The sequence below is a fragment of the Octopus bimaculoides genome, chromosome 1, assembly GCF_046866305.1.
Source record: "Octopus bimaculoides isolate indiv1 chromosome 1, ASM4686630v1, whole genome shotgun sequence".
NCBI lineage: Eukaryota > Metazoa > Mollusca > Cephalopoda > Octopoda > Octopodidae > Octopus > Octopus bimaculoides.
In genome coordinates this window covers 111,647,402-111,670,429 of record NC_142928.1, presented here as the reverse complement: position 1 = coordinate 111,670,429, position 23,028 = coordinate 111,647,402, and the positions used below count along the sequence as shown (strand labels likewise).

Below are 23,028 nucleotides of genomic sequence, written 5' to 3'. Positions count from 1 at the left end.
AACTGTCAAACTTGGTGCATAAGAAAATCGGACATTTCATTCTTAATGACCTGATATATTATTTGATCATTTTTTTAAAATGTTTGTCACAGAATGCACAATCCATTAGTACAAAAATATTTTAAGTTACTTTATAGTTTCATAAAGAGAATATTTTCTTTTATTTCAAAAAATAAATAAAGCTGTAAACTATTTCATCTTATCTTAGCAGGGACCAAATCTGCGAACCTGTTTGTACACAAGGATGTGTTCATGGTATTTGTACAAGTCCTAACCAATGTAAATGTAATTTTGGATGGGTTGGCAGCAACTGTTCTGTGGAATGTTCCTGTAATTCTCACAGTGAGTGTAAAAGTGAAAAGGATACTGGTAATTGTTTAGGATGTCTTCATAATACAATGGTGAGAAAATTTTAATTAGTTATTGGTACATTTAAAAAAAGGTAATTGATTGGCTGTTATATAATTAATGACTTTTTTGTTCCATGATTCTGACATTTTCATGGTACAGCTATAACCTTCATCCACAACGTAAGCAAGTGAAAGATGAAAATGTTGCATCAACTAAGAGTTAATCTTATATGGTGGGAAAAAGGTTGCATAAGTGTTTGTGCCAAATGGAGAAAAAACAAAACCCAAAAACTTTTTTCTTATGGGTAATTTTTATACATATTTTCATTTTAAATAAGTACAAACACTTTCTTTGGTTATAAAAGTAATGACAAAAAAGCAATAAAAAAATGTTAGGTTCCTAAATTTAATATTTTTTAAGAGTATGAAACTCCTTGAAGCATTCCAAGTAAAATGGAATTGCATTTATTTGTCATTTTCACTTCTTTCTTTGGGATGTTTGTGTGCATACATAATATTGTCTTTGGCTTGTTTGTCCTGCATTATTTGCAGGTAAATTCTCCAAGAATTGATGGGAAATAAATGTCTAAGTGGCAAGTTGATCTGGATGATCCTGTGTCTTATTAAACAAAGTTCAACAAATTCATTCATATTTATGAAATGAAGGAGATTGGATATTAAAATGGATTTTAGTTTGTATATTCCTATGCAATTGTTTCTTGCAAATGGACCAAGATATTCATAAACAGAACATCATAATGGTCAAATTTGTATTCTTCAGTAGGTAATATTTCAAGGAAAATAAAAAGACATTTAAAATATACATAGATTTTTTTCTTAGTTATCATCTTAGGAGATTTATATATTCATTCTTCCAGTCACGCTTATTTGAATCTAGATTTTGGGTGATGCATGTTCTTAGAAGTTAGTAGTTTTCTTGTCTTCCTGTCCTGGCATTGAAGCTCTGTAAGATTCCAGCTAATGATGTTAAAACTATATTGAACTACTGGAAGTGCCAGGGTGTTAATGGCTTCGATGTGATTTTTTCGAGTTGAGTTCAGTTTTTAGTATGAGTCTTATTCTCCTGTAATATTCCTTTCTTATTTTTTCCTTCATGGTAGCATGTTGTATACCATCTCTTTCATTTATCCCCAGGTATTTGTAATTTTCTTGTGGGTCAGGCGTCGGTATCTAATTTCATGGAAGATGTTTGCCTGAGCTTACTTCTTATGAAAGTTGGTTTAGTATACTTATCAAGACCAAAGTCCATCCTGATGTCATTACTGAATTCTTTAACAGATGTAAGCAACCCTGCTAGCTCTTTGTCAATATCTCAAGGGCCTTGAGTATCCAATTATGTGGGACACTACCAAACACTTTCTTGTGGTCAATCCATGCATACTCAGGTTCTTTTTGCTCCGTCAATTTTCTGCAATCATTTTCTTTATGAGTAATTGATCTTTGCACCTATAAGAATTCTTTTTATAGCCTTTTTGAGCTTGTGGAAGGATAGATCTCTATTCAAGGAAAGCGTATATTCTGTCAGTTAATATGAATGTGAGTATCTTGTAAGTGATGTTGAGACATGTTATTGGTCGGTAGTTCTTTGGATTTTTTGTGTCTTCAGTTTTTGGTAGAAGATACGTTGTTCTTTCAGTCAGCAAGGCAGGTATTTGCTCTGGGTTTTGGATGACATCAGTCATGCAGCAAAATTTTGGTGTACTTCTGTCAGACAATTTCGCCAGAAGTTAAGAATTCGGTCCAGTCCTGGGGTTTACCATTTGTGACACTTCCTAAGAATACATCTTAGCTCTTCTGTTCCTATTGCCTCCAATTTTTGCTCTTCAACTTCATACAGTCTAATTCTGTCCAGTCAGCTTTATCATTATATTCTTTTTTGTTGTTCCATTTCCACAGTCTTGGGTGTTTCCTTTATTTCTATCTTACTTTTGCCAATTTCCCTACAAAATTTCTTTGCATCCATCTTGAATATCTTGTTTTGTTGATATTTGATTATTTTCTCATACCTTCTAAACCGTTGGGCTTTCAGTTGTATTCATTGTTTCAATTGTTCCTTGGTTGCAGGGAGGTTTATAAAATCAAAGATTTTATAATTTTGCTAGATTTTTCTACCTCATTTCATCTCAAAATTTAGTCCTCTAGCAGCTTCATTGAGAACATCCATCCACTGAGATTCGATCTCTTTTTGTATTGCTACTTTCCACTTAGGTCTATTGACATGGTTGGTCCTTTTCTGTGTCGTCCTGATACCTAGTTGAGCAGTTACGACTTTAGCAGTGGAATAGATAAGGTTATTTAAGGTTGTTAGGTCATTTCTCTTATTACTTAAGATCTGTGTAAGAGCAACATTATATATCATGATTATGTTGTTGTTTTTTTGTTTTTCAAGAACTTTGACAGTGGTTCTCTATTAATGATGTCAGTAAACTCAGTCTTGCTGAATTCTTTGATGATATCTTCTTTTGCTTCTATGATCTTCTCTTTATTATTAACCTCAAATTCTGTGTCGTACCTATTCTGGTGCTCTTGAGTTGTGAGTTTATGTTGGATGTGACAAAAGAGGGAATCATTCAATCCATGCAAAGTGCTTTCTAAACAAGTTAAAACATCAGAGGCTGGAATGCTCTGGTTTTTCTCTGATGAGAAAAGCTTCACTCAGGACCAAAAGGTAAACTGAAGATAGTTATGCAAAGACCTGAATGAGGTATCAATGGTCATACATATTAAGTTCCCAGCAACTGTGAAAGTCTTGAGAATCAGCAATGAGGGAAGTGTTATGCTCTTCGTTTTTTTTCACAGGACATAAGAGTGAATGTCGCTATCTACATAGGGGCATTGGAGAAAATTGTTGGGCCCTAGATAGACAAAGTATGCAATGGAAGACCATACTTCCTAAAACAAAACTCTGAGCTGTCTCATAAGACAACACAAGCATGGATGCATGCCAATCTTCATTCTCATGTCCTCTCAGACAGCTGGCCTCGGAGTTCACCAGGCCTCAACCCACTGGATTATTATATGTATAGAGCATAGTGAAGCAAGAGGTCAGTCAACATCTTCATAACACCATACAATCTCTCAAGTCTGTCTTAACCGACACTATGTCCAGCATTGATAAAGAACTTCTGATTCAGCCATGTCAATGCTTCTGACCCTGTATTGAAGCATCCATTGATGTTAATGATGGATTCATTGAATGGGTATGATAAAAGGATTCTCAAAATGAATTGTACCAACTTGTTTTCAAATAAAACTTTTCTTTGATGAGCTATATGTCTTTTTCTAAATTCATATGAATGACCTAAAAAAACTGACACACCCTTATGTTTATACACACACATGCTTTGAACTTAATGACAAATAAAAAAAAGTAGACTGATGAAATAGGTAACAGATTAAAATAAGCACCAGGACTGATATCATTAGTTAAATCCCTTAAATGTAGTGTTGATGCATGGCTGTAATTCAGTTACAGAAACCAGTAGAATAGTAAAAGAATATATACAAAATATTTTCCTCCAGTCACAAATATATGTTTAATAGCACTTAAATTAAATAAGTTCATAGTGTATGTACAGCCATACCAGGTTAGTTAAGAAGTTCACTTCCCAACTATATGGCTTTGTGTTCAGTTCCATTGTGTGGTACCTTTGGCAAGTGTCTTCTACTATGAGCCCTGAACTAACCGAAGTCTTGTACATGAATTTCTTCTATGGAAACTGAAAGAAACTCAGCTTACATTTATGTATATATAGGGGTCTACACATGTTTCTGTGTTCTTGTCTTGACACTACATGATAGTTCTAAATGAGCCTCTCCATCACACAAGCAGTGTCTCTCATTTTCAGTCTTCTCAGAAAACATCTCTAGCTATTGGAAAATATTTCCTTGCTTGGAAACAAGTAAGGATTAGTGGACAAGAAGGGCATCTGGCTATAAATAAAAACCTCTCCAAATGAAGTAAATGTGCTCCATGCATGTATGGAAAAGCAGACATTAAAATGGTGATGAAGTTGATATTAATGTTCTGTATCTCTTATATTCACTGACTTTTGGAACTTATTTAACTGGATTTTTTTAGTACTGTATATTATGCATATCATATGCACAATGTGTGCTACCATCGTACATAGCTTATGATGGAATTATTTTGATATTCTTTTAACATGCTTACATATTTTCCATTTTAATGAAAATTTTCACAGTACACAAAAGTAAATTAAATCATTTTAATTTCATTTCATAGGGTGATAATTGCGAGAAGTGCATATCTAACTATGTAGGTGATCCTCGAAATGGAGGTACATGCATATCTTGTTTTATTTATTGCAATAACCATACCAAAAATTGCACGGAAGTTAAAGGAAAAGATCATGATGTAAGTTATAAATATATTTTCCTGTTGTTTTGTTATGGGGTAATCATTGATTTAAAGTTTGTTACAATTGAATGTATTCTTAAATTAAATTCAATGTCACTTTGCTCATAAAATAATTTGTGTTAGTCTTGTTTATTATACAGTAAGATCAACATACAGATTACTTATACCAAATGTTCAATGAAAAAATTTGCTTAAACTAAAAATCTGTTTGCTGAGATTTTCCTGGCTAACTTTAAATTAAGATTATCAACTCATTGTATGTAAGTAAAAGAGCAAAATCAAATTATGATGACCTCTTGTTGTTCATTAATATTCTATTTCTACTTTATTGTTGAATAGTGTAATTTTGGAATAATGTTAGGTTTTGGACTGATCAAAAGTAATTTTCCAAATGTCATTACACTATCAGAATGGCAGAATATCATATTTCTAATGATTGCTGAGTTTGATTTGTTTGCAAGCAACTTTGGAAGAAGTTTGGCATTTGGCTTTTATGACTTTAGGAAAATATCTAATATTTTCGAAATTAACTACTTGAAGTTTTTTTGTTTTTTTTAATTTGTAGTATCATATTGAAATGAAAACTGTGACTGATTACTATTCTGTTTATTTCCAATCATTCATCAATATTTTGGTTTGTTTAGGGATCACTTGATTACTAGAAGTGTAAAATTTTATCCTCTATAGAGTTGCAATGAAAATAAAAGAATTTCAGCAATTTTTATACTAATAAAAACTGGCAATTGGTAAAGCTGTAAAAAAAAATGTTTTGTGGTTAATCATTGACATTTGAGTTAAGTAATCAATGAAATTTTTGCTGATAGGATTTCTTTCACTTGCTGTTGGACTTTTGAGAAATGAAAACATGATATGAAATAGATTAACTTACATTGTGTAAGCCATCCTGCAAGCTATTTCAAAATATTTTGATGAAATATATTTTTTTCTTTTTTTAGAAGTTATAAAATACACAATCTATAACTTTAAAATATAGGCATCACTAGTATCCTATTTTTTGTAATGTGTTCAAAGCCTTCCTTGTATATGTATAGAAAACCACATGAAGTGTATACCTATTCTTTAGGTGTGTTTCATCATCATAACTATTGAATCATTCTATTCGTTGCATGCTGCTTGAATAATTGTACAAGACATCCAAGTAAAAAAACCTAGCATATTACTGTTCAATCATATACTCTGTCAAAACTGAATACCTCGATTTTTGTCTTGTCAATACAAACTTGATTGTTTTATTTTTTCTTGTTTTTTTTTTTAGAATGATTTTAACTACTTTAGCTTTGAGGTACCTTTTACATAAAAGATATCAAACAATTTTTCAAAAATTATAAAGTGTTTGTATTTAGTAATAGTGTTTACTGTCAAATCTGCAACAGAGATGTGACTCACTGAATTCTATTAAACCACCCAAGCCATATTAGCATGGAAATCAGATATAAAATAAGAATAATAATGATGCTTATATTTTAAACTTACAGATTTTGTATTTTATAAGTTTTTGAAAGAAAATATACATTTACTCAAAACATTTTTAAATAACTTGTAGGATAGCTTAAGAAATTAAATGTAATAATATTGAATTAATTTTTGCTGAAATTGCATTTAGCTTCATTTTGAAAGAAAACAAATTTCAATTTCAGTTCTATTTTGACCAAACTATTGCAGTGTACATTACTAAGCCTTAATGCTCTTTTCAACATAACCTATATCTGTGCACATTTTCTTTTACTGAAGGCATTGTCAGTGATGACTCATAACCATGAATTCTGTTTCATACTTGCACATATTGTACTGGAGATGCTTTATTTAATAGTCTATATTCTAAAGTTAAATAATGTAAATTGATTTCACAGGTGTAGATAAATCTAGATGATATAAATTTTTCTTGGTAATTTCAGGAGTAATTTTTTCAGAGCTTTCCTTTATCCATTTCAATCTTAGTGCCATGTAGTGCTGTTGTTATTTAGTCCCAGACCAACCTTCACTCACAAAAATGTATGACCAAAGTTTTTCCAGTCAATATCTTTCCATTATTTTCTTGGGTATTAGATATTTAGAACTACATTGTGTCCCTTTTAAAGGTAGTATGATACAATGTAAAGTAGATCTGATTGCTATATCTTTGATTAACCCTTTCGATACCAACCTGGCTGACACTGCCTCTGGCTCTGTAGTACAAATGTCTTATTTTCTTGAGTTTTGAATTAAAACCTTCCACCAAATCTTTATCATAATTTATGTTCCTAACACTAGCTTAATGCTATCTAAGTTATATTACTAAATTCTTTGTTCTATTTAAAATTAATTCAAAGAAACAGAGCCTCTCAAAATATATATGGTAATGAAAGGATTAAGCTGTCATTTATAGGCTTGTTCTTCAGCTTCTTTCAGATTATGTATTTTTCATAGGAGTGATACTGGTTGATTAGATTTTCATATGAAAGAAATTTTAAGAGATTAATGAATATTGTATGTATTGCCATTGTCATAATTCTTGCTGTCCTTTCCTTTAAATTGCTGTTGCAATCTTTCACTTCATTATTGTTTCATCATTATTATTGACTTTAATGCAAAAAGCACCTCCAAAAGTTGTGCAATGCCAATTATATTTTCAAGAATTTATGAAAGGTAATGCAATAACTACTTAAAGATTTTTCCCTTTCTCTTCATTTGTGTAGGAATATGGGGGTCTTCAAGAGAATCAGGCTGTATGTCAAGACTGCAAAAACAATACTGAAGGGAAACACTGTGAAAGATGTAAAAAGGGTTACTTTAGATTGGCGGAAGAGAAACTTCACAACATATGCCGACCGTGTGTTTTCTTTTTCTGACTTTTTTTGCTTTACAATGCTGCATTTATTTCAATACTTACATTTTATTAATCTAATATAACATTGCAGTATCTAAAATAAGCTCGTTGCATATTTTAATTTATTGCAATGTATATCAGCAATTGAAATAAGGAACTGTTGTAGTTGAAATGTTTTATATCTTCTTAATACATTGTTTTATTACAGCTGTATGTGCAATGGCCATGCCTTTGATTGTGACACAAATTCAGGAACTAGGTGCATCTGCAAGAATAACACTATGACAAAATGTGATAAAGAGAAAAGTGAAGATTGCTATAAGAATCAGGTAAGCATCATTCAGCATCATTCAGCATCATTCAGCATCATTCAGCATCATTCAGCATCATTCATTTGACAATTAATAATAATACACTATTTTTTATTTCAGACCATTTGAATTTTTTTACCTTTGAATAAATTCCATGACAATTGTTCCATACTAGCCTTTTCTACCTCCTTCTGTCTTTCTTTTCAATCTTTTATCTTTTTATATGTTTCTTTGTGTAGCAGAGTGGAATAGTGAGAGAAAGGTAGGGAGTGAGAAACACATGAAGCGAGAGGCACAGACAGAGAAAGAGAAGAGAAGGAGGGCAAGGTTATAAATGGCATACATTTAAAAACTTGATTTAAAGAGATGACAATCATAGTCTACTGCAACATTCTTTTGTACTAAGTAAACACTAATATTTTCCCTTAACTTAAACTATGCAGTTTTGGAAAAGATTACAGATTTGTATTCATAGCCACATTAAATAACATACCAACATATGTTACTACCATAATGATCACTAAATTTTTTATGTATATTTAGAAGAATTCCATGCATCTAATAATATATCTTACTATAATGGACATTATGTCCATCTCTCTGTCTGTCTGTTCCCTTTTCGCAGTCAAATAGCTGGACCAATGGTCACAATGTTTTTTTTGGATTGCGAAGGAGGTAATTAGGAAGGTTTTTAGCAAAAAAAAAAAATGTGAAAAAGTATGATTATTTAATGGATATTGAGTTTTCTATTAATAAATCACCTTTGATTTTTTTTATTAAAATTCCAGCGATGAGGATTAATTCTGGATTCCCCCCTCCACCATATATAGTTCATGAATTTAGAGTGTTTAAATTTGCGATACTATCCTTGTATTTTCCATTGTAGATGGGCAGGTTTGTTATCTTACTATAATGAGCATTATGTCTGTTTGTCTGTCCGTCTGTTCATCTCTTTGTCTGTTCCCTCTTCACTGCCAGATGGCTGGATCAATGGTTATGATATTTTTCAGGATTACAAAGATGGTCGTCAGGAAGGTTTTTAGCATTAAAAAAATCAGAAAGTATGATTATTTTGTGGATATTGATAAACCATCTTTGCATTTTTATTTAAAAATCACCAACCATCAGTAACTCAGGATTTTCATCATATAGTTTGTGGCCCCATCATAGGTACAAAGAGGGGCGCAAGGACGGTTAATAGTGAAAATAAAATGGAAAAAGTGTGTCAGTATATAGTGTGTGGTTATATAGTCTCGGGTAGGATTCAAAATGGCTAATCAAAGCGGCTGATGTTCACATCTCAGTTTTGTCAATCAAAATAACCCATGGTACCAGAACATCCAGGCATTGTTTGCATAGAACAGTGAGAGATAAATCTTAGTTTGATTTTTTGCAACCCTAAAGGTTCCGCTCATGCATTCACAACAAACAAGGCACAAGGGCTGACTTTAGATCATGTAGGTGTATTTTTACTCTCTCCAATGTTTACATACAGCCAGTTATACTTTGCTATGAGTAGAGCAATGGACTCCAGTAATTTGAAACTTAGCATCAACAAAACAGAAGATATCTTCTACAAAGAAGTTTTGTAATCATATTGATATTATCAAAAGGAATATGATTCATAATTTAAATAAGGAAATTTGTGAACTTTGGCTGTATAAGAATATAAGCAAGCATAAAATAGTGTAAACAACTAAAATAAAAGCATATCTAAATAACATTTTTTCTTAATACTTTTTATGTAGTTGTCGAAGGAAGCTCTGGCTTTCATTAGGAGTGGTCCACATATCCATTCATGATACAGAGGCTGGGAACCTATTTCAGTTCAGGAGTGAATCTTCATCACATGTCACTGAGTCACAATCACATGTCATATAGCTGCAATAGAATGCTGTATCACCAACAATAATGTGATTTCTCTAAGACTTCATCCAGTAATCTATCAAGTCCATTTACACATTTTTCAATACATACTGTTGTTATGACTTCCCTCCCACATTTTATGCCTCCATCGTAGTTGAAGAAAAGACCAGCAAGAATTATTACAATCAGGTGACAATTCTAACAATTTGTCTGTTATTAAAGTGCATTAAGTTAAAGAATCTGATACATAAATTGCAAACAATTTATTGAGTAACATTGTAAAAAACTTCATAGTAGATTTAATTCTGGGCTGAGTGTTGTATGGATTTCATTTCTAAAAATTCACCTCTATTATACTTTAGTTCATCACTTGTTGATTTTCATTGCCACTCACAATACTCTAATTGAATTGATACCAGTTATTAAATGAATAATTTTTAAATCAGTTAATTAGTGAATTGTTCTAAAAAAAGATTACATTGACAATACTTAGAAGAACTAACTGTAATACAGTAAGGTGATTTATATTTTACTTACCATTTATCTACATAGATGTATCAATTTGTGTGTCTATACATATATGATATCTTCACAGTAATGTTTAATGATATTTTGATACAATATTTGTGTATATGTATCTATGTATATATTGCATACACATATGCTTTATTTTAAATCCCAAACATTCCTGGATATTTCTGCTAATATGAATGTGCATGTGTGTGAAAACATGCTAATGTACATGAATAATATTGACATTCTACAGCTTCACTTGAAAGAGTCAGAAATATATTTGAATTCCTTGTTAACATTAATTTTGTTGAGCAGTAATATTTATTCTGACTTAAACATGGATGTTCTGTTAGAACAAACCACACTGTAGTAGATACCATGACAGAAACTTTCATATTGGCTTTTGGTGCAAAATGCATTCTTATTTTTATCGCTAGCAGATAGATAAATTCCCACCATCTCCAGCACTGAGACCACCAGATCATGTGATCTCAACCTTCCACTTTGTGTTTTCAAAGACCAGTATGATAAGAAATTTCTTGCTTGACGATCAGATAAGGATTGACAAAAGGAAGAACATCTAGCCATAGAATCCTGCCATTTAAAGAAACTAATGATACATACATACAGATATATATATATATATACATACATACATACATACATACATATATATATATATATATATATATATATATATATATATATTGTTGTACTTGGGGATGGTCATATTGCCAGTTTAGCCAATAAAAACACACGCACTGTATATTTGGTGTTAATTTGCTTCAGCTTTATATTACTTTATATTACATTAATCCTATTTCGGCCAGAGTTCTTTCGTCACACTTCTGTGACCTCATCAGTGGTCCTTTGCTTTCTTCTTTCTTATGTGTGTCTCACCTTGCTAACTATCAGCCATTCTGACATAAGAAAGAAGAAAGCAAAGGACCACTGATGAGGTCACAGAAGTGTGACGAAAGAACTCTGGCCGAAATAGGATTAATGTAATATAAAGCTGAAGCAAATTAACACCAAATATACAGTGCGTGTGTTTTTATTGGCTAAACTGGCAATATGACCATCCCCAAGTACAACAACATCTGTTTCAACACATGATTTCACAACAAAAATCTTGCAAAACAAATATATATATATATATATATATATATATATATATATATATATGAACATGTGTAATATGTGTGTGTGTGTGTGTACATAACTGAAATTTCTCAGAAATAGTATATTTTATCTTAACTTTTTTACATATTTATTTTCATACCTACTTTTGGCAGTGCAGTACAAATTTTTGTGATATTTGGACCTCTGTTTAAATGATTAAACACAATTTTTGTTATTTCTTGATGAAAAATATATATGGCTTTCATGACATCGACACACATATAATGAATGTCATGGCTTATCAATCAACACAAACACACATTTGCTATCTGTGACATAAACACACACATTGTCTTTGCGCTCTCTAAGAAAAAAAAACATTGACTTTTTGACATACACAATATTTAATCGTTTAGAAATATTTTTAACTGAATATGATTTCATCATCCGGAGTTCTTTAATTTTTGTAAGAAATTATTATTTATTTACTTTTGTTTTAAAGTGAAAAAGAGGAGAAAATGAAAGATGTATGTACATGTATATGAAATGCACATGTGTGCGTGTGAAAGAAAGATAGAGAGAGAGGAAGAGAGAAAAAGAGAGAGAGATTGAGTGAAGGGGTGTGTTGTCATGTATACATACATACATCAATACATGTGTTCATCTTTTTTGTATGTACGTGTGCATGTGTGTGACAGAGAGAGAGAATGTGTGTGTCAGTGTGTATGTGAATGTGTGCATTCTCATGTATGTGTAAGTGGCACACACTCTCTCTCTCTCTCACACATGTCCATTTCATATACACATTCATACATCCTCCACTTTCTCCTGTCTTTCACTTGAAAACAAAAGTAACAGGTGATTTTCAGGAAAAAAATTATTAAAAAAAAACTTCAACTAACGTAAATTGATTGCAATTATTTGGATAGTTCCAATTAAATAAATCCAGAAGTCAGGTTAAATATATATATATATATATATATATATATATATATACCGTGAATTCCCATTCAACAAACTGGCAAACAATTCCGTGAATACTTTACTGGGCAAAGCTGGGTAGTAAGTCTAGTATAGCCTAAAAAAGCACATCAGAGCTATTCAATGTGAAAGTGATGTCAGTTGTCTTTCTTTTGCTTGCAAAGGTATCATTCATCATGAGTTTGTTCCATGGGATCAAATGATTAGTAAAGAGTTTTATTTAGATGTCCTGAGGCATGGACAATCAAAACCTGGATGCAACACAATAATGATGTGTCTCCCTATTTGTCACTCTTTAACAGTGACTTTTTGGCAAAGCATGAGATGACTCTTATACCTACTCACTGAATTTGGCAGACTTTTTTGTTCCCAGAGACAAAACTCACACTGAAAAGTGATTTCAGATGGTAGATGATATCAAAGAAGGATCTACATATTACTCACTCAAACTGCTTTCTAGTACATGATCCAAAGCTGAAAAAAAATTGGGACTGGCATATTAATGGTGAAGGAAACTATCTGGATGGAAGCAAATCTAAAGAAATTGAAAGTGATGTAATAACTTTGTTATCTAAAAACAGATTTCTTATTGAACATGAGTGTGTATATACATAATTGTGTACATATGTGTACATACACACTTACACATAAAATTATGACAAAGAGGAGCAAGTTCATTATAATGAATATGAAGTAAATTTATAACAAATTAGAAGTATTCATTATTTCAATGAATAGTTGAATAGTTTCATTTTATGAAACTGGCTTCAGCCTCACTAAATAAAACAGTGTATTAACCCTTATCCTGGTGAAGAGAACTGAAATGCAAGACTTCCATTTTTATAATTTTATCAAAAATCTTTCTTTAAACACTTTTATGTTTTTCCGTCATAATTTTTACTTTTGCCTTCTTAACTGAAACTCTGTTATTAAAGTCTGAATGAAATTGTACTTAGGACTTAGCAATGATACTTTTTAGAAATATATATTTATATATATCAGAGTTGATAGCAGCATAATAGATAAGGCAGTTAAGGATATGAACACATTGAATGCCCCTGGGCCATCAGGAATCACTGCCAAGATGGTTAAAATTTCTGGTGGTGTAGGATACAGTCTAGTCATCTGAATCTGGTTATTTAGGAAGGTGCCATCTCCAATGACTGGTGTAGTAGAATTATAGTTAACTACTACAAGGGTAAAGGTGATGCCTTATATAGAAACAACTACAACTTTATCAAACTGCTAGACCAAGTCATGAAAGTTACTGAGAGGGTTATAGCTCAATTGATTAAGAATAGAATTAAACTAAATGAGATGCAGTTTGGTTTTGTGCCTGGGAAGAGTACCACGGATGCCATCTTCATAGTGAGACAGCTGCAGGAAAAGTATTTGGCCAAAAGTAAGCCATTGTACTTAGCCTTCATCAACCTGGAAAAAAGCTTTTGATAGAGTCCCCTACTCTGTTATCTGGTGGTCTTTAAAGAAGTTAGGCATGGTTTGTTAGAGCTGTACATGCCATGTACAGTGGTACTTTCAGTAAGGTGAGAGTTGGCTATGAGTACAGTGATGAATTTAGCATACAGGTAGGGGTTCACCAAGATTCAGTTCTCAGCCCACCTTTATTCATCATAGTCCTCCAGGCCATAACAGAAGAATTCAAAACTGGATGCTTGTGGGAACTACTTTATGCTGACGACCTTGTGCTTATTGCAGAATCTGTAGCAGAATTAGAGAAGAAATTTCAGGTATGAAAGCAAAACTTGGAATCAAAGGGCCTTAAAGTTAACCTAAGACCAAAGTTGTTGTTAGCAAGGAAGCAGATAAAACTCTCTTTCCATCAAGTAAATGGCCCTGCTCACTATGTAGGAAAGGAGTTGGAAGAAATTCCATTTGCTGCACCCAGTGTAAGCTATGGATACATAAGAGGTGCTGTGGAATCACAGGTAGCCTAACAGATACAGTTGTTTTCATATGTGGCAGATGTGCAGGAACAATATGCACTAAGAGTACACAGGACTTAGATTCTCTCAAATGCCCAGGAGGCTCTCTTGAGGTTGTAGATAGTTTCTGTTACCTAGGTGATCAGAGGTTCCTGAGAAGACTGGCCCATGAGTTCTAGAAGAGCTATGTGTTCCACAAGTGCTGTGTGTTCCACCTACACATAACAAGAAAACTTTTCACACACCCTACCGCAACAAACTAAACTACATCTCTTCCCTTCCTCACATCTCCTTCATGCACTATGCTTACCTGTCACTCCCCAGTCCTATCCTCACATCCCTGTTCATTGTATCATTGCTATCCAGTAGCATCCCACACCCTCTATATACCCAGGTTTCCACCACTCACTGCATTTCCCCTTCCCCACTTTCTACTCATGCTTCTTTGGCAATGTCCTACCACTAATATTATGACCTTCGAACCTCAAGGGTAAGCCCTGGCACTTGCTACCCTCTCTCTCTCCTTCCTTTTACTCGACTGTCCCATTTATATTCTGATCTTTGTCCCCTGTGAGTATGCCTGTCCCCTGTGAGTATGCCTGTCCCCTGTGAGTATGCCTGTCACTTTGCATCGTCTCTTTCCTGCCCTCTCTTGTATTCTTGCTGTCTCCCACTCTCTCTCTCCTTCTCCTGCTCTTCCCTCAGGCTAGATAACCATGTGTCTCCTTTACAGCTGCACACCAGTACTATTCTTAGTCCTGATCTCTCTCTTTTTTTTTCTCTCTCTCTCTCTCTCTGGCCGGGTAACCTTGTACATCCTCTACAGCAAGACACCTGTTTCTTTCTCTCTCTCTCACTATAACCTTTCATCATCTGACACAAAATCATCTCCTTCAATGCCCTCTCCCCTCTAAAAGGATTTTTGTCTTGCAAATGACTTGGTGACCCTGCTAGTGCTGTTGCCATGTAAAAAGTATCCAGTCCACACTGTAAAGTGGTTGGTGTTTGGAAGGGCATCCAGCTGTAAAAATCTTACCAAAACTAACCTTGCCTGTGCTTGTTCCATGTAAAAAAAACACTGAGTCCAATCAGCTGGTGGTTAGTGTTAGGAAGGACATCTAGCTAAAAAATACCCTGCCAAAACAGACACAGAAGTCTGATGCAGGCTCCTATCAAACCATCCAACCCATGCCAGCATGGAAGGTAGATGATAAATGATGATAATGATGATGATGATATTTAATTGCAATTCAACAGACCAATTATCAGGCTAGATGATATATATTAAAAAGTGTGCATTTAGAATTAAAACAAGAGAGTATAAATTTCTTATATTGTTCATAAATTAATCGTCCAGTACAGCAGTTTCAATGACATAAAACTTCATTATTTATATAATTAGGTATTTAAAATGCATAATTAATTAATATTAAAGTGATACAAATAATTACAGAGGCATCAAGCTGTTAGATCAGGTTATGAAAGTTACAGAGAGGGTCATAGCCCAACTAATTAGGGAGCGAATCAATTTAGATGAGATGCAGTTTATGTTCGTGCCAGGTAAAAGCACTACTGATGCCTTATTTCTAGTAAGACAGCTGCAGGAGAAATACCTAGCCAAGGATAAACCTCTGTACCTGGCTTTCGTTGACATGGAGAAAGCCTTTGACAGGGTCTCCCGATCCCTTATCTGGTGGTCAATGAGGAAACTTGGAATAGAAGAATGGTTAGTGAGAGCTGTGCGAGCCATGTACAGAGATGCTGCCAGTAAGGTGAGGGTTGGAAATGAGTACAGCAATGAATTCCGGGTAGAGGTAGGGGTCCACCAAGGTTCCGTCCTCAGCCCCCTCTTATTTATCATAGTCCTCCAGGCAATCACAGAGGAGTTCAAGACAGGTTGCCCCTGGGAGCTCCTCTATGCTGATGACGTTGCCCTAATTGCGGAGTCACTATCAGAACTAGAGGAGAAGTTTCAGGTGTGGAAGCAAGGTCTAGAATTGAAGGGCCTTAGAGTCAACCTAGCTAAAACCAAAATCCTAATAAGTAGGAAGGTAGATAAAACACAAACCCCTTCAGGTAGATGGCCCTGCTCAGTATGTCGAAAAGGAGTAGGTAGTTACTCTATAAGATGTACCCGGTGCAAGCTATGGACACATAAGAGGTGCAGCAATATCAAAGGAAGGTTAACTAGGAAGTTAGTTTTTGTTTGTGGCAGATGTTCAGGTGCAATAAAGACTGTAAACAAACAGGAAACAGCTTCTATCACATTCCAGGGTGAAAAACTAGAGGTAGTCGATAGCTTCCGCTATCTGGGCGACCAAGTTAGTAGTAGGGGTGGGTGCGCTGAAAGTGTAGCTGCTAGAATAAGAATAGCCTGGGCAAAGTTTAGAGAGCTCTTACCCCTGCTGGCGACAAAGGGACTCTCACTCAGAGTAAAAAGGCAGACTGTATGACGCATGTGTACGAACAGCCATGCTACATGGCAGTGAAACATGGGCTGTAACTGCTGAGGACATATGTAAGCTCGCAAGGAATGAAGCCAGTATGCTCCGTTGGATGTGTAATGTCAATGTGAATACCCGTCAGAGTGTAAGTATCTTAAGAGAAAAGCTGAACATTAGAAGCATCAGTTGTGGTGTGCAAGAGAGACGATTGCGCTGGTATGGACATGTGGTGAGAATGGATGAGGATAGCTGCGTGAAAAAGTGCCACACCCTAACAGTTGAGGGAACCCGTGGAAGAGGTGGGCCCAGGAAGACCTGAGCTGAGGTGGTGAGGCAAGACCTTCGTACATTGGGCCTCACCGAGGCGATGACTACTGACCGAGACCTTTGGAAATGTGCTGTGCGTGAGAAGACCCAGCAAGTCAAGTAAGATCGTTACCAGTGCCCCTGGACTGGCTCTTGTGCGGGTGGCACATAAGATGCACCATTTTGAGCGTGGCCGTTGCCAGTACCGCCTGACTGGCCTCCGTAGGATTTTCGAGCGAGATCGTTGCCAGTGCCCCTGGACTGGCTTGTGCGGGTGACACATAAAAGACACCATTTCGAGCGTGGCTGTTGCCAGTATCGCCTGACTGACCTTCATGCAGGTGACACGTAAAAGCACCTACTACACTCTCTGAGTGGTTGGCGTTAGGAAGGGCATCCAGCTGTAGAAACTCTGCCAAATTTAGATTGGAGGCTGGTGTTGCCATACGGTTTCACCAGTCCTCAGTCAAGTCGTCCAACCCATGCTAGCATGGAAAGGGGACGTTAAACGATGATGATGATGATGATGATGATGTGACTCTCATATCTTCGAAAGAAATATAATAAAATGTTGCTTTAAAACATTCAAGATAGAAAAATCAGAGGAGCTGGGTAACAAATAGAGAAAAGAAACTATATCATTATATATATATATATATAAGCCCAAATACAAATACATAAGTGCATAAATATGAACAGAAATACATGCACACACACTTAGTCAACAATATTGATACAGAAAAAAATGGATAAAACTCATGGAAGATGGAGACCCAGGAAGAAAAAGTACTAGAGTATGACCTCAGGTTGTTGAATGAAAAGAGCACATGCACATGGACACTTCAATAATACACCTTAGGAAGTGCGAAACCCAAGATTTTGAAATTTCCAATAGGACAACCCAATGCAACAGGGGTAGACTCAGAATCGTAGTAACCCTCATTATGAACAAACTGAGACCAGCCATTAACAACAGGAAGGAACTACACAAAGCAGATTGATTGCTATAGCAACACCAGTCTGTGCATGTCAACTTCCTCCTTTCTCCCTGATCTTCTTCTCCTACACACAGCTGAGCAATGACTTTTTCCATTTACAGGTTTTTCTAAATATCCTGAAGAAGGGGGTGGGGTCTTCACTGTGAAATATAGAAATATAAGGTAAAACTGCAACTTTGTTTTGCTTTTGTTTCCTTTTACTATTCTATATTTTTGAGCTGAGGAATTATGTACATTATTTACAATGGACAGATAGGTGTCCTCACCTTGTTTGTTGTTACCACATTTCAGCTGATGTACTCTTCAGCCTTCATCAGGTGTTCTGGTGGAATTTCGAACCCAACCCTTTATTTGATTAATGGGGTACTTAGTTCTCATTCCTAAGGTATTCTTTTTTGTTGATGTTATTTTTTTCTGTTGATATTATTTCTCAAGTCCCTGCCTGGTTAGTAGCCTGCACTCTGATCTACTACTCTATATGGCCATGGGTGGGCTTGTAAACCTAATATTTTATCTTTTCTTAATACCAGTTCTCATTACATTCATATCTGCACTAGGTCTGCTTAGAAGGTTATTGTGTCCTAGCATATGTGCTGCCTCTTTTAATTTTCATATTTTCCAGTGACGATCTCTATCTATTATTTTTAACTTCATCCCACAGAGGAGGTGGTCTCCTTTAGTAGTTTACTTTGTATCTTCTTGCATTGTCCAGCCTTACACAACAATCTACTAGTACTACTACTACTACTACACACACACACACACACACGCACATCACATGCATGCATATATATATATATATATATATATATATATAAAAATAAGAGGGATGACCAGCAAAAGTGGACTCCCATTTGCTAGAAATAGATGCCGAATCATCTAACCACGAAAAAAATATAGGTTCTCAGTAAAAATTCAGCGACACAACAGACTGTAAAAGGGCAAGACAAATGAAAAAATACTAAATAAAAACGATTAACCTACGTACCATGGTTTCACCTGTTAAAATTTACATAAGTAAATATCTGCAGGATCGTCAGTGTAGTCTGTCGATTTGCAATGTAATTTCCAGAACTAGACACAGGACGTCCAACCGAAAGGGAGCACGTGTAGAGTTCTACAAATTACATTCAGTGTATCCTTTTAAATGTCTTCAATCTGGTGCGCTAACCAGTAAATTAGCTGAGAACATATATTTTTTTCGTGGTTAGATGATTCGGCATCTATTTCTAGCATATAGGAGTCCACTTTTGCTGGTCATCCCTCTTATTTTTGTATGTAATATAATTTTAATCTTCGGATTTTTTTAATATGCTAGACTACTGGTTCAAATTGATTAATATCAATTTCTACCCTCATAAATAAATTTTTATACAATAATGTTTCTCAAACCAGTAAATTAATATCAATTTCTACCCTCATAAATAAATTTTTATACAATAATGTTTCTCAAACCAGTAAATTAGCTGCAAAAATTTATTAACTGCAGAATTATTTCCGGACTTAGCGCACCAGATTGAAGACATTTAAAAGGATACACTGAATGTAATTTGTAGAACTCTACACGTGCTCCCTTTCGGTTGGATGTCCTGTGTCTAGTTCTGGAAATTACATTGCAAATCGACAGACTACGCTGACGATCCTGCAGATATTTACTTATGTAAATTTTAACAGGTGAAACCATGGTACGTAGGTTAATCGTTTTTATTTAGTATTTTTTCATTTGTCTTGCCCTTTTACAGTCTGTTGTGTCGCTGAATTTTTACTGAGAACCTATATTTTTTCGTGGTTAGATGATTTGACATCTATTTCTAGCATATAGGAGTCCACTTTTGCTAGTCATCCCTCTTATTTTTGTGTGTAATATAATTTTAATCTTCGGATTTTTTTAATATGCTAGACCACTGGTTCAAATTGATTAATATCAATTTCTACCCTCATAAATAAATTTATTTTTTCATTTCAAAGTTTCAGCTCAGAGCTGCGGCCATGCTGATGCACATATATATATATATTGGGTCATCCCATAAATAATGCAGCTTTCTCAATTGCATGAGCTAAAAGTTAGACGGGGATGAAATAAACTACCTGCATCAACTTGTTATAAAATCAGCTGGTAATTTTACCTTGTACTTATTCTTAGTGAAAGTTTTGAAGAGTGCAGTTCGATTTTAACAGTTATTTTTTTAAAGCTATAATGGAAATGACAAAGGAATATATTCGACATATTTTGCTTTATGAGCTCAAATAAAGGCAACAACACAACAGAAAGTGCTAGAAATAATTAATACAGTATATGGGGATTGGACAATAAGCATAAGCCAGTGTCAATAGTGACTCCAGAAATTCCGAGCCAGAAACTACAGCCTAGAAGACAAGCCTCATCCTGGAACATCTGTAGAGCTGGACAAGGATGTCATGCAAACCCTGGTGGAACAAAATCTCATTGTAACTGTTGAGGAACTAGCAGAGAAGCTTGGATTTGGTCATTCAATCATTCATCGACACCTGTGTGCCATCAGAAAAGTCATCAAATTGGGTCAATGGGTTCCTCACAAACTTTCCGAGTCTAATCATTCATAGAGAGTGAATGTGTGTTCTTTTTTGCTGTCACATCTTATGAATGGACCGTTTTTGGACCGAATAGTGACTGGTGATAAGAAATGGGTTCTCTATAAAAATATCAAGCACCAAAGACAGTGGATAGGGAAATGAGAAACACTGGCACCCCAGGCTAAAGAAGGTCTTCACCCATGTAAGGTTTTGTTATCTGTTTGGTGGGATATGAAAGGTTTAGTTCACTTTGTACTTTTAAACCTAAGCCAAATGCTATCAAAGGAGATCTACTGCAAGCAGCTTGAGCAGCTTAAGTCAGCGCTAGGAGAAAATGACCATCTTTGGTTTCAAGTTGACAGGTGTTCTTCCATCAGGATAATGCTTAGCCACATACAGTAAAGATGACATTCCAAAGGCTGGAGCAGTTTGAATGGGAAACAATCCCCACTGACCATATTCGCTGGACATTGTCCCATCTGATTATCAATTATTCTGCAGTCTTCAAAATCATTGGGACAGAAAAAATATGAACTCTGTAGACAAGCTCAGAACAGTGGAGGAGTATTTTTCGTCATGGACAAATGAATTTTGGAAGAAGGGCCTTGCAAGTCTACCAGATAGAAAGGGAGGTATATTTTAAATTAAAAACGAATTTGTTTATCTTAATTTTGAAAGATAAAAGAAGTATAAGAAAACTGCATTATTTATGGACTGACCCGATATATATGTGTGTGTTGTGTGTGTGTTAAAGAATGTAGTTATGCAATGCCAGAACAATGTGAGAAGGTATAAAGTAAACTACAAAATGAATAGAAAACAGAACAAAGTTGCAGTTTTACCTTGTGTTTCTATATTTTGGGGTGAAGACCCCTTCTTCAGGACATTTGAAAAAGCAGTGGTTGAAAAAGTTTGTTGTTCAGATGTGGTGGGGACAGGGACAGAAGGAGGCATGGACTACTGATGCTATAGCAGCCAGTCTGTTTTATGTAGTTCCTTCTTGTTGTTAATGACTGATTTCATTTTGTTTGTAAGGAGGGCTTCCATAATTCTGAAACTGCCCCTGTTGTGTTGGGTTGCCTTGATGGAAACTTTGAAATTTCGGGTTTAGCACTTTTTTATCAAATTGTCTGCTGGCATGTGTTCCTTTACATGGATGTGTAGTTTCCTAGTGATGCTCCCTATGTAGGATGCTCTACATTTATTGCGGACTACTTCATATACTACATAGGCCCTCAAGCATGTTTTGATGTCATTGATGGGGCAGTTGGTGAGTGTGCACCCCACTGAGCTCTTTGTGGTAATTTTCCCCAACAGAACTTTCCTCAGGAATGGACCAGTGTGTACCAACTGTATGTTAAGTCCCTCCCTGTGAATGGCATGTTGGATAGCTACTGTTGTTCTGTCGTCAAAGTAGAGCAGTCTAAGGAAGCACTTTTCTGACCTGATGTTATGGGCTTTCTTGTGTTGTTTACCCGCTTTCGTGCATTGCAGATGCAGTTGTTTAGTTGTGGATGAAGGATAGCCATTATGTGCCAAGTTCCTGAGGAACCACTTGGTGTTTGTGGCTTTGTCAGTTACTTCACTGCATCTGTCTCATGCATATTATCTCATTTTGTATGTATGTGGTTTTGGCTCTAGTGGGCAGGGCTAATTTGTAATGCACAAACAGATTCCTACAGGCTGATTTTTTATAAAAATTCATGTAGTTGTAACCTTCCTCTGTGATCCCAATTTGTGAATCCAGCAGAGAGATGGTTCCAGACTCATCTAGGTGTTCGATTTCAAATTTTATGTGACTGTTGATGTTGTTGAATTCCTGGGAGGGGGAAAGCATCAGGATGTCATTTCGGTTAGATTTTGCTGAAATATTTGTCTTTTCTCGGGTTTTGGGACCTTAGGTCTGTCAGAGTTGTTTCCCTTTGATAGGTCATACGATCTGAATGTGAACCACAAAACTAAACCGGAAATAGTCAACAACAATTTTACTGAAAACAACTTCCACTATATATAATAACATGTGCTTGAAAACGTTAAGAACTGAAACCGCTTGCACATCTATAAAAACAAAGCCCACACAAATTTTGTGAAATCTCTTCTATGACTGGCACCTGTGCCAGTGGTGCGCTAAGAGCACCATCCACGCATGATCATTGCCAGAGCACCTGTCTGGCTTCCATTCAAGCGAGGTCATTGCCAGTGTCGCTGGACTGGCTCCTGTTCAGGTGGCACGTAAAAAAACACCATTTTAAGTGTGGCCATTGCCAGTACCGCCTGACTGGCCCTTTGTGCCTGTGGCACATAAAAGCACCCACTACACTCTTGGAGTGGTTGACTTTAGGAAGGGCATCCAGTTGTAGAAACTCTGCCAGATCAGATTGGAGCCTGGTGCAGCCTTCTGGTTTGCCAGTC

At 35.3% G+C, this 23,028-nt stretch overlaps 1 protein-coding gene across 2 annotated transcripts in view; it reads left to right on the top strand.

The window, feature by feature from the left end:
* The window catches only part of LOC106877988 (multiple epidermal growth factor-like domains protein 8), a 695,248-nt gene that overhangs the window by 623,520 nt on the left and 48,700 nt on the right, over window positions 1-23,028 (top strand). The window contains exons 29-32 of one of the 2 annotated variants that reach the window (XM_089356139.1): window positions 212-401; window positions 4,618-4,749; window positions 7,449-7,582; window positions 7,788-7,908. In XM_089356139.1, coding sequence (XP_089212265.1) covers window positions 212-401; window positions 4,618-4,749; window positions 7,449-7,582; window positions 7,788-7,908 — 577 coding nt within the window. Of the gene's footprint in view, window positions 1-208; window positions 402-4,617; window positions 4,750-7,448; window positions 7,583-7,787; window positions 7,909-23,028 lie in introns of both variants that reach the window. The other variant, XM_089356136.1, reaches the window with a different exon arrangement.